The sequence below is a fragment of the Nannospalax galili genome, unplaced genomic scaffold (assembly GCF_000622305.1).
Source record: "Nannospalax galili isolate Female #2095 unplaced genomic scaffold, S.galili_v1.0 scaffold366, whole genome shotgun sequence".
Classification (NCBI taxonomy): Eukaryota; Metazoa; Chordata; class Mammalia; order Rodentia; family Spalacidae; genus Nannospalax; species Nannospalax galili.
The window spans coordinates 235,959-247,978 of NW_008355168.1; the positions used below are offsets into that span (position 1 = coordinate 235,959).

Here is a 12,020-nt window from a genome sequence, read left to right on the forward strand (position 1 = left end):
AACTCTCCTTTTTTCAATCATAAAATATTTTAATCTTTTAAAACTATAGTTGATGTATGAAAATTGAAAATACTTAATGTATGCATTTTGTTGAGCTTGAAAGACTAATTTCTTCACAGTTTTCACAAAATGACCTAGCCTTTTCTCTCTCTCAATCTTTCTTTTGTTTTCTTCTTTCTCTCTTTTTTCCCTCCCTCCCTCCCATTTTTCCCCCTTTACAAAGAACCCATGCACTTTAAGTCTGTACACCTGAGTCTATTCTATGATACTATCTGTATTGCCTTTCTATCACTAGTGGGGGAAACCAGTACAGAAAGGAACATAGATGCTTTGATTTGCTTCTTACACTCTTGTCCTTGGCCTGTATTACTAAGAGTCCATGGTAGTATTTTCACTGAATGTATGCTGTCTTGTCCTCCAAATCACAATGGGAATTTCTCTCACTTCCAGTACTACAGAGAGTATTGACTGTTTGTCTCTTAACAATGCTTTACTGTGTTCTGCCTAATGTTATGTTGTATACATATTGGCTGCTTTTCTAGATAGCATTCATCTTCATGGTGGAGTCTTACAGAATGTAAGGCTAATTTTAATTTTGCTTTCATACTTTAAAGTACTAGTGCTGGAATCAGCTATGTTCTCTCTACAGCCTGTTGCTGAGCCGATCCCCATCTGTAGTTTCTGTCTTGGTACAAAAGAACAAAACCGGGAAAAGCAGCCTGAGGAGCTCATCTCCTGCGCAGACTGTGGCAACAGTGGTATGTGGATTTATTTGCCTTCTAACACATATGTACTGCAAGAGGAAGAGTGCTTAACTGAACTGGTACTCTTGACCCTTGCGAAATGAATGTTTTAATTTGACTTCGGTTTTAGGTAACTGAATTGAGAGCTTCTACCTTAGAGAGGGATTTGAATATCTAAAATGTTTAGTTCATTTAAATTGTGTTTAAGATTTTTTTTAAGTACATTTCTGTGAATTTATTTATTTATTTATTTTTGTTAGCTTTATATTTCATTATTACATACCTGCTTAAATCACACTACTTTAAATTCATTCTTGTTTTCTTTAATAACCATCATTTGGGCTGGGGAAATGATAGCTTACTCAGTAAAGTACCTGGTATGTAAGTGTGAGGACCTAAGTTCAATCCCTAGAACTCAGGTTTTTAAAAAGCCAGGTTTGGAGCCAGGCATGTGAAACCTAGCACTCTGAAGGCAGAGGCAAGTGGATCTCTGTGAATTCGAGGCTAACCTGGTCTACATAGTAAGTTCCAGACCAATCAGGGCTACCTAGTGAGACTGTCCTTTAAAAAAAAAAAAAAAAAAAAAAAAAAGAGCATTGTGGTTGTATGAACTTAGAATCCCAGCAATGGGGAAGTGAGACAGGTAGGTCTCTGGGGCTCACTGGCCAGACAAACTAACTTATTTGATGGCTCCTGTCTCAAGAAAACAAAGTAAATTGCTCCTAAGGAACTATACCTGAGGGTAAGTCCCCATACATGTATATTTCCATGCTCAGGTATACCCACATCAACACATAAGGACACACAGAAATACATCATTCTTATTTTTCTGGATCTAGGCCTTGGGCCTAATCCATAGAACCATGATGATAGCAGACTTGATTTTCTGGATTTTTCTTGTTACATTGGGATAGTGTTGACTGGGGTTTATTGAGGTCATGAAATCCTGGCCTTTAGAAAGATTTTTGCAGAATTTTCTAACTTGCCAGTTTTAGAGATATGTTTGCTCAATGTCATAGGAACTCATAAGACTTTACAGGAAGACTTTAGTAAATCAGCATTATCTTTCATTACTTTCCTAATTGTCAGTGTTTTTAACAGTAACACTCAGGATTTGGCCAGGAAACAGAAGCTTCACTAGATAACTTCAAGAGGAATTCAGTGCTGTACTCAGGTGTTTATGAAATTGTTGGAAAGGCTGATGGGTTAAGCTTTCAACTGGGCTTTAAAGCCCAAGACTCCTGCTGGAGTGATCCATTAGGCCAGGAAGTTGCCATGTCTTCCTCTAGCGGGAAGAATTGGAAATAGGAGGGCCCCATAATGCTACTGAGTTTTGTGTCCTAAGAGTCTGATTTTGGCCATCATCATGGCCATCTGTAGTGAACACTGTTGTTTTCATGACTTTGCTTATCATTAGAAAACAGCACTACAGAGGATAGGTGATCTTTGCTTCATTCCTGCCTTGCAGATTTCCCTTGAACATAACCAGTTGTTAGAATTCATTTCATTTCTAGAGCCTAGTTCCAAAGGTGCCCAGCAAGCAGTTTTAGCTTTTCAGTGCCAATCCCTCACTTAGCAATGGAACCCAGGACTTTGCCCATCCCAGGCAAGTGCTCTACCAACAAAATTACATCTCCAGCCCAAGCCTTTTCAGTTTTTATATGTTGTAGACATATTAGAAGATGAGAATGAATCGTGAGTACTAGTGAACCATATATAGCATAATACCAAAAATGGAAATGAACTCTGTATAGGTTTCATAGTTACGTAAACCATAAAATCAGAGTTAGTTAGATAACAATACAGTAGTATACCATAATGGTTTCTAAACTATTTTAGTAATGGAGCTCTTCTAAAAAATGAAACTTTATGATGGGATCCCAAGTATGTAAAACATAAGAAAGAGTCTGTTCACAGTGATGTGGAATGAAATGTGTGTGGGGAAATGTGTTAAAGCTCTGCTTTCTATGAGTAAACATGTTTGAGGAAGTCTCAGAGTCTAAGTTAAGGAAGAGCACGATTTGAAGCTATTATTGCAGAGTTTCTGTGTTTTAAAAGTGATAAATAGCGGTTGTCTATTGCTACAGAAATAAATTACTCTGAGAACTAGCAGCTTAAATTGATGACAGACATTTTAATTTCGTACTGTTTCTGTGAGTCTTGAATTTGGGAGTGGCTTATATAAGCAATTTTGACTTGGTATCTCATGAGGATAGACTTAAGATTTTAATTGATGCTGCAGACTCCTGAAGTTTCCATGATGACCCCACTTAGCTGGCTAGCAAGTTGAGGCTGTTGCCTGTTGACAAGAAGCCTCAGTTTTTTTCCATGTGGACTTCTAGATAGGACTGTGTGAATATCCACAATATGGCACTTTTTCTAAACATATATCCAAGAAAGAATAAGGTCATTTTAGCAATATTGTATTATCAACCCAGAGTTGATTAGCAACAGATCAACCCTACCTTATTGTGGGAAAGGACCTATATAAGGAGGCAAGGCAACTTGGAGATGGGCCATCACAACCAAGAAAAAAATATGAACACAGTCAGATATAGATATGCACATTGATTTTTTTTAATGGATTTTATGTGTATGAGTATTTTGCCTACTTGGATGTAAGTGCACCACATGCATGCAGTACCCATGGAGGCCAAAATGAGGGAGTCAGATCTCCTAGAACTGGAGTTACAGATGGTTGTGAGTTGCCATATATATATACTGGGAATTGAACCTGAGTCCTCTGCAAGAGCAGCCAGTATTCTTAACTGCTGAGCCCTCTCTCCAGCCCAAGCAAATTGATATTTAAAAAAAAAAAAAAGTTAAAACTTATATAACCCTAACTAAAAAGAACAAGAATAATTTGGGGGAAACAATTGCATTAAATATAGGAAAAGACAAGTAAGTATAAAGAGCATGCTTAATCATTTCTAAGCATAAAGTTCAAGGAGGAAAGTCTGAATAAGTAACTTATCTAAGAGAACATTAATTGTTGGGTAAACTAAAACAACTTTACCTATGCAGAAACAGAAATGCATGCCAAGTAGTAAAACGTAATTTTATAGCATTAAACAATGTAGATTGAAAGCACAGTCCAAGAATGATATTGTAACATTATCACTTAAAACATTTACAACAAAGTTTTCATACTTGGCTAGTGGCATTGGATGTACCATGACTCTTGGAAAAGTTCGGCTGTGCATCTCAGCCAATCACACTAAAAATGTCATTACACTCACCAAAGTCTTACTTCTAGGAAATTTTTCCTAAATAGTTAATTTAAAATGAAAAGAATCTGTAACCACGCTATAATTTATTTTAGTTTTCTGTTTATAGTCCAGGTATTTAATAGTAGGGAAATGGTCATGGAGGTTGTCATGTATCAAATAAGCACAATATAATTAGTTTAAGGACTATAAATGTTATGTTTACTAAGATAAAATAATGAAAAGCAAAACAAAAGCTACATACTCTATGGCTGAAACCATGTAGAGTTTCCAGCTAGTTTTAGAAGGAAAAGTAGAATAAAAATACCTATTACTCTACAAAGACAAGATGATGGATGTCGTTCACACTTCTCTCCTGCTTTCAGTGTTAGAGATGTTTTGAGGATAAGCTACTACTTCATGAAAGAGAGAATTCTTCAGGAGGGGAAAAAAGAGGAGAAAAGATTTAACTAGCCGATTTCTCACCAAAGAAAAAGAACTATAACAACTGTTAGATTAGCTGAGTAGAAAGAAAATCGCATACTTTAAAAATAAGGAAAAAATATCAAACTATATCGTATGAAAAATCACAAAAATTCTATTAAAAGATTTGAAAAAAAATCTAAAAAAAAAGAAAGAAAGAAAGAAAGAAAAGAAAAGAAAATGAGAGCCAGACCTCATAGAAGAGGACTTTCCGTGCCCCGTTGCTGCTAATGCTGATCCCAGCAGAAATACCACTTTCTTTTAGATTTAACTTAAGTACCTTAAATCATGAGCATATAATTCATTAAGCAGGGATTTTTATTTTAAATTATAAAAGTGATCTGTTCCCATTAGAAAATGAGAGCACAACTGAGATGGTTCAGCAGGTAAGGACACTTGCCACAAGCCTGACAGACAGTTCAACACTTAAGACCCACATGGTGGAAAGAGAAAATCAGCTCCTCCAAGTTGTCCTCTGACCTACACACATCCCCCACCCCCTACGTAATAATAAAAATGATTATTTGGGCTAGCAAGATGGTTCAGCAGGTAAAGGCACTTGCCATGCAAGCCTGGCACCCCGAGTTCCATCTCCAGAACCCACATAAAGGTAGAAGGAGAGAACTGAATCAATAGAGTCTTCAGTCCTTGACATGAATGCTTTGGCACAAGCACATGTGCACACCCACACACAAACACACAAATAATCAGTTTTTAAAATTTTTTAATGAGAGCACAAAAGTGGGTATAAAAAATTTTTCCTTTAAAATGTTTATAACTCTGTTTTGTAGGTTGTTACCAATGTAAACAAATAAGTATTTTAAATGTTCTTTCAGAAGTAGCCTGGACATACTTTCTATTCATATACCTATGAGCATGTGAATAAACATATTGCTTTGATGTAGGCACGGTACAAGTTTGAATCCTAACAAGAGTTTTATACTTTATTCCAGGAAGATGTTCTAAAACTGATTTGGCATTAGTAAAACTTATTTGGAGTGCCAAGTCTTGATGATACATTGTATGGCAAATTTCCAGGAGTATCTTCTTTCATCTGATATATTGTCTTTAAGATAATTGCCATTTTCGGTGTCATTTATTTGGTATAATTACAAAATAACGTTTTATTTTTCATCACTAATTTTTTTCATCCCTATTAGGTCATCCATCCTGTTTAAAGTTTTCCTCAGAACTGACAGTTAGAGTAAAAGCCTTACGGTGGCAATGTATTGAGTGTAAAACATGCAGCTCCTGTCGTGATCAGGGCAAAAATGCAGTGAGTATTTTGCCTTCCAACATGGCTGTTTCATTTAGTTTCCAGTCACATACCATTAGTTTAGAATACTTTCTTGCTTAGACTTAGAGTATTTCCAGGGAAACATGTTTCTTTGTAAAGCAACTTGATTATATTTGTAGAGAGACTAAATTGTTTTAAAGAAAGATCCCTAAGTTTCTTCAAGCAGAAATTAAAGTTGTTAATTTGAATGTTTCTTTCCTAATTACAAGTAATCTTTTTCATTTTGATTAGGATAAACCAGAGTTTGCTCTAGTCTTTCTGAATATACTAGAAAGTAATGAAACTGTAGCTTTTTACCAAAAATTAGATGAAGCAAAACTTGTGCTAACATAAGACTGTATACTTAGTTAATACAGACTAAGGAAACTTTTAATATGGTGATAATCTCTTTTGAGATCTTTGATGCTCCTGAGATTTGATAATGTCCCAATGAGGTCCTGTTTCATAAGGTTAAGTGAAACTGTCTTTTCTATTTTTCTTTTTAAGGATAATATGCTTTTTTGTGATTCATGTGACCGAGGTTTTCACATGGAGTGTTGTGATCCTCCACTCACACGGATGCCAAAAGGTAAGAAATCCTTTCTGAAATTAAACTGAGAAAGGAATATATTAATGAAAGCACATTTTGTCTATTGTTAAAATGAAAAAAAAAAAAAACCTTCTTTTTCCTTTTGACAATATATAAATAGAAAGACAGCTGTCACCTTAACAATAAGGATAGACTTTTTTGTTTAGGTTTATTAACATTTTTGTATTTATTTCATCCATTTTCAACATTTCAACATCTGTGAATGGTAAAATGGTTCATATATGTATATTTGTTGGTTTCTAACTGGAGGCCAAATACTTGCCTTTTATAGTATCTTGAACCCTTTTTTCTAATGGAGGAAATGAAATTGTATTAGGAAATGTTGATTGTATTCCTGCTCAGTACTTCTTAGGGGTGTAGACTCAGATCTGAATTATTTAAAACTTTAAAAAAATTTTAATAAAATAATTTTTGACCATATAAGCATCTAAATCATAAGGGTTCAGCTAAATCTTACTAGATTCTTTTGACTCTTATTCCTTGAAAAATGTTAATTGGAATATAATTGCCTTTTGGTTAGACTTCCATGAAATGCCATTTTATCATTTGTTTATAATATCTTTAAAAGACAACTTCAAGCTGTGTCTAATATAATAGACCTTTAAGCCCAGCTTTGGAGATTCTGAGGGAGGAGGATCAAATTCAAGACTTGCCTGAGCTATAAAATTAAGTTCAAGATCAGTCTAGGTAACTTATCATGACCCCATTTCAAATTCTAAAAGAAAAATGGGTCTAGAGAAGTAATTCAGTTTGACAGATTGGGGAGAATATTTCAGCTTAGTGTCCCCAGATTTTTCCTCTTTCATTTCTTTCTTTCTTTCTTTCTTTCTTTCTTTCTTTCTTTCTTTCTTTTTTTTTGGCCTTTTTGGGACAGGGTCTCCCTGTAGCCCCAGCTGGCATATTCCTTAACAATAAATTCTGTTTCAACGCTTGATTTTTTTATTTATAAGTTTCCACATATAATGACTATAGGATATTTGATAATGTCTACATGGTGATGGAAAAGTTCTCAACTATAATTTACAGCCAAATCATCCATTTTGGATTTCTCTTCAGTTACCCATATACCATTCTATTAATTTTCACTTGTTGAAAATGCCTTAAAGTTATATATAGTAGAATTTTATACTCCTTTACCTGCTCTTTTGCATTTATTTGAAATCTAGACGAGGCCTTCAGAGAATCTTTCAAGATAATGAAGTATATTAATTACTTTTCCGTTGCTGTGATATAACACCATGGCCAAGGCAACTTATAGAAGAAAGAGTTTATTTGGCTTCTGGTAATAGAGGGGTAAAAGTCCACCATGGTGCAGGGAGCAGAGACATGGCAGGAGGCAGCCAGAGCAAAAAGCTGAGCACTCAGATCTTCAAGCAGGCATAGGAAGCAGAGGGTAAAAGTAGAAATGGGGCAGGGCTATGAACTCTCACAGCCTGCCCCAGTGACATGCTTCCTCCAGCAAGTCCCACACCTCCTGAAGGTTCCTCAAACAGTGTCACCAACTGACCAAGTGTATAAATACTTGGAGCCTAGGAGGGACAATTCTAATTCAAACCACCACAGGAAGATTTTTTTAGTTCTTTTCTGTATTTAACCTCTACAAAAGGGGTTTTATAACAGCGTAATACAGGAAAGATTTTATTTTAATTTTTTTCAGACCTCTAGAAAACTAGCAAAATAATACTTTTTCTCATATCCTTTACCTAGTTCCCCCAATGTTATCTTTTTACTAAAACCATAAAAAATTTATTGAAGCCAGAAAAATGAGTGTTGGTATGATTAACTAGAGGTCTTACTTGAGTTCTCAAGATCTATTTAGACTCTCACGTTGCAGTCAGTATGAAACTACCATAGTCCTCTTCAGCCTGTAATAATTACTTACACTTTGTCTTTCCTCAACATATTTGAAAAGTGCTAGTCAATTATTTCACAGAAAAAACCCTCAATTTAGGTTTGTGTATTGTTGTTTTGTGATTAGATTAAGGTTATGGATTTGATGATGAGGTGGTGTGCTGCACTTCCCAGCAGGTGTATTAGTAGTGATATGCCTTATTACTAGTAATGCTGATTTTGATATCTTGATTATGGTGAAGAGGCCTGACACGCATCTCAAAGTTTTCCCTCTTTTGCCCACTAACTAGCACCTGTCAATCTTTCTTGTCTATCCAGTTGTTATTGGGATACCTGCATAATGGTGACTGTCCACCATTCTTTTTACATTGACTAATTGAAATTCTGACATAAATATCAGCCTCCATTTTCTTATATTTATTTGTTTATTGAATTACTTAAATTATTATCAACTTGTGAATCTGTATTTTATTCTGTGGCTTCTCTTCCATTGGTCTGACCATTTGGCCATTGGGAACTCCTTCACATTGACTTATGAGTCTATTGACATGTCTTTAATGAGTATATTTGGGCTTTATTACATTATGAGAACTTTCAGATTATTTTGGATTTCCCTGTCTTTGACCTGGAACCCACCATTTTCCTGAGAAACCTGGCTTTTTATTGTAGGCTGGTAATTAAGCACTAAAATCTGGGTCGTGGTTGTTTTAACCAAGAATCAGTGAATCCTGTATTTGCAAGTTTCAAGGATGTATGTGAATTCCCTCCAGCTCTTTTTAGAAATTTATGTATATGTGTTCATGCTTTTCTTTTTCTTTACCAGAGGCATTGCATTAGATTTTCACATTCATCCTTCACCTTGAGAAGGTTAAGATATTGAGTTAGAGTATTTGAAATCTATTAATGTTTATGTCTATACTTTTGTCCGTAATTTTATTTCTTTACAGGCATGTGGATATGTCAAATATGTCGACCTAGGAAAAAAGGACGAAAGCTTCTACAAAAGAAGGCAGCACAGATAAAACGGCGCTATGCTAACCCAATAGGACGTCCAAAAAACAGGTTAAAGAAACAAAACACGGTGTAAGTTGTACTTGTGGCAAGGTGAGGGGAGAAAAGGATAGGGCCTTCTCTGTAGTGTAGGGTTCACTTGTTTTCTTTATGAAAAGATTCCATTGTTGTAGTTGGCACTGTTGTATAATAATGAGTCTTACTGAGCCCTTAATAAAGTGTCAGGCACTGCTTTAAATACTTTATGTACTAACTAAGGCATAGAGAAATTATTTTGCACAAGGTTATACATTAAGTGTTAAACTTGGATTAAAACCTAAGGCTGGTACCAAAATGTGACTCTTAACCATTGCCTTATGTTGTTTCTTATATAAAAATGACAAAGAAAAATCTGTTATTGTATCATTGTGTAAGTTCTTCTGATACAGCCTTAGTTGTTTGTGTCAATAGATATAAGCAACTCACTAGACAAATTCTTACTGAGGTGATAACCAAGTCCCATCTTTGCATTCTCTTGACATGAATTTGTTTTCATCTGTTAGCAGAAATCACAAATTGTGGACTAGGAAAGCAAGGTTATGTCTGGAGGTAGTGGGACCAAACTCAGTAACATTCTGTCTTTAGAAAAGTCTTTGTTGTAATTAACCTTTGATGATATGAAAAATGTCTTCAAACCTATAAACCTTTTTTGTCTCAAATTTTCTGTACTTTTCTATACTTAATACTGTCTTGGAGATGAGCGTGAGGTCTGTAAAACCAGTATTCTAGTCCATGTTTTTCATCCTAAATCAAGCTTTAATTTGCCTTTTAAAATGATCTTTTGATTTTTAATTTTCAGAAAGTAAACCTGTCATTGTGTTTAGAGGGAAAAGTATAACTCCAAATTGGTTCAGTGATCAAAGTATTATAGGGCTTTATAACTGGAAGCTACTTGTTCACTGGTCCATCTAATTTTCCAGATGAAGACAGTGATATTTAGAAATGTGATTTATCTAAGACACATAATTAATAACAGACTTATGACTAAAACGTGTCTTTTGGCTTGTAGTTTAGGCTTTTTTCATCATAAACTAGACTTCCTGAAAATAAATGTTTCTAAGATATTACTTCTTATTTATATGTACTATTTATAGTTTTAGAACTTTTTAAAAATTTGAGACAGGGTTTCACTCTGCAGTCCTGGCTGGCCTGGGACTTACAGAGACCCACTTGCCCCTGTCCCTGGCCCTGCTCCTGAAAAAAATAAAGCTATAGATTATTTTCTACATTTATGTTGTTTATTAAGTGTAAATCTTATAATGATTTCTTTCTAATAATTTCCCCCCGTTTGATTCTTTAGATCAAAAGGTCCTTTTAGCAAAGTTCGAACTGGTCCTGGAAGGGGTCGGAAACGTAGAATCACTATCTCCAGCCAATCAGCATCGTCATCAGAAGAAGGATACTTAGAGCGAATAGATGGCTTGGATTTCTGCAGAGATAGCAGTGTCCCCTTGAAGTTCAACAAGAAAACCAAAGGGCTTATTGATGGCCTTACCAAATTCTTCACCCCTTCTCCTGATGGGCGGAAAGCCCGAGGGGAGGTGGTAGACTACTCTGAGCAATACAGAATCAGGAAAAAGGGCAATAGAAAATCAAGCACTTCAGATTGGCCCACAGGTAAAAGTTTGAACTAAACTTAGAAACAAAAAATAATTCAAAAAATGTATTATTTTCATGAACACTAGTCACCTAGAATAGTTTCCGTTTGATTATAAAAAGTTATGGCCAAGCCTAGTGGCACAGACCTGAAATCTTCACACTGGAGACTGTGAGGCAGGAGTAGTGCATGCTCAAGACCACCCTGGGCTACATAGTGAAACCCTGTGCCAAAACACAACAAATGTGTTTAAAGTACATCTTTCCAAGCTGGGTGTGGTGACATACCTTTTATCCCAGTGCACAGAGTCAGAGGCAGGCATGGATCTCTGAGTTTGAGACCGGCCTGGTCTACATAGCAAGTTCCAGGCCAGCTGGGACTACAGGGAGACCCTGTCTTAAACAGATAGAAAGATAGATGGATGGATGGAAGGAAGATAGATAGATAGATAGATAGATAGATAGATAGATAGATAGATAGATAGTCATAGATGATAGGTAGATAGGTAGGTAGATGATAGATAGACAGACAGACAATAGATAGATGATAGGTAGGTAGATAGACAGACAGACGATAGATAGATGATTGATAGATAGATAGATAGATAGATAGATAGATAATGATAGATAGATAATAGATAGATGATAGATGATAGATAGATAAATAGATAGATGATAGATAGATAGATAGATAGATAGATAGATAGATAGACGATAGATAGATGATAGGTAGGTAGGTAGGTAGATAGATAAATAAATAGATAAATAGATAGATAGATAGATGATCATAGATGATAGGTAGGAAGGTAGATAGATAGACAGACGATAGATGATAGGTAGGTAGGTAGATGATAGATAGATAGATAGATAGATAGATAGATAGATAGATAGATAGAGATAGACAGACAGACAGACGAGCATGTAGAAACATCCAAAATATGTGCAGGATCATGATACGTGAGTTTTTACTTAGATCGAAGACAAGACTCTTAAAGCAAAAAGGGAAGTAGGGTATGAGAGTTATAGACTGTTGGCCTGTGTTTAATCCAACTTCCTAGTTTGCTATGGAGAGGTCTTAATAGTATGGTAGATAATTCATATCAGAGGATTTGGTTAGCTGTCCAGATAATAAAAGCTTAAAATAGTCTCACTATTTTAAGAAAGAGAGAGAGAGAGAGAGAGAGAGAGAGAGAGAGAGAGAGAGA

The 12,020-nt window shown here is 35.4% G+C and overlaps 1 protein-coding gene across 5 annotated transcripts in view; it reads left to right on the forward strand.

Moving 5' to 3' along the window:
• Positions 1-12,020, forward strand: part of Kat6a (lysine acetyltransferase 6A) — a 116,691-nt gene that overhangs the window by 63,592 nt on the left and 41,079 nt on the right. For 4 of the 5 annotated variants that reach the window (XM_017802972.2, XM_029555652.1, XM_029555650.1 and 1 more), the window contains 5 exons: positions 650-758; positions 5,593-5,708; positions 6,216-6,297; positions 9,117-9,252; positions 10,520-10,836. In XM_017802972.2, the coding sequence (XP_017658461.1) occupies positions 650-758; positions 5,593-5,708; positions 6,216-6,297; positions 9,117-9,252; positions 10,520-10,836 (760 nt within the window). The remainder of the gene's footprint in view (positions 1-649; positions 759-5,592; positions 5,709-6,215; positions 6,298-9,116; positions 9,253-10,519; positions 10,837-12,020) is intronic. The other variant, XM_029555651.1, reaches the window with a different exon arrangement.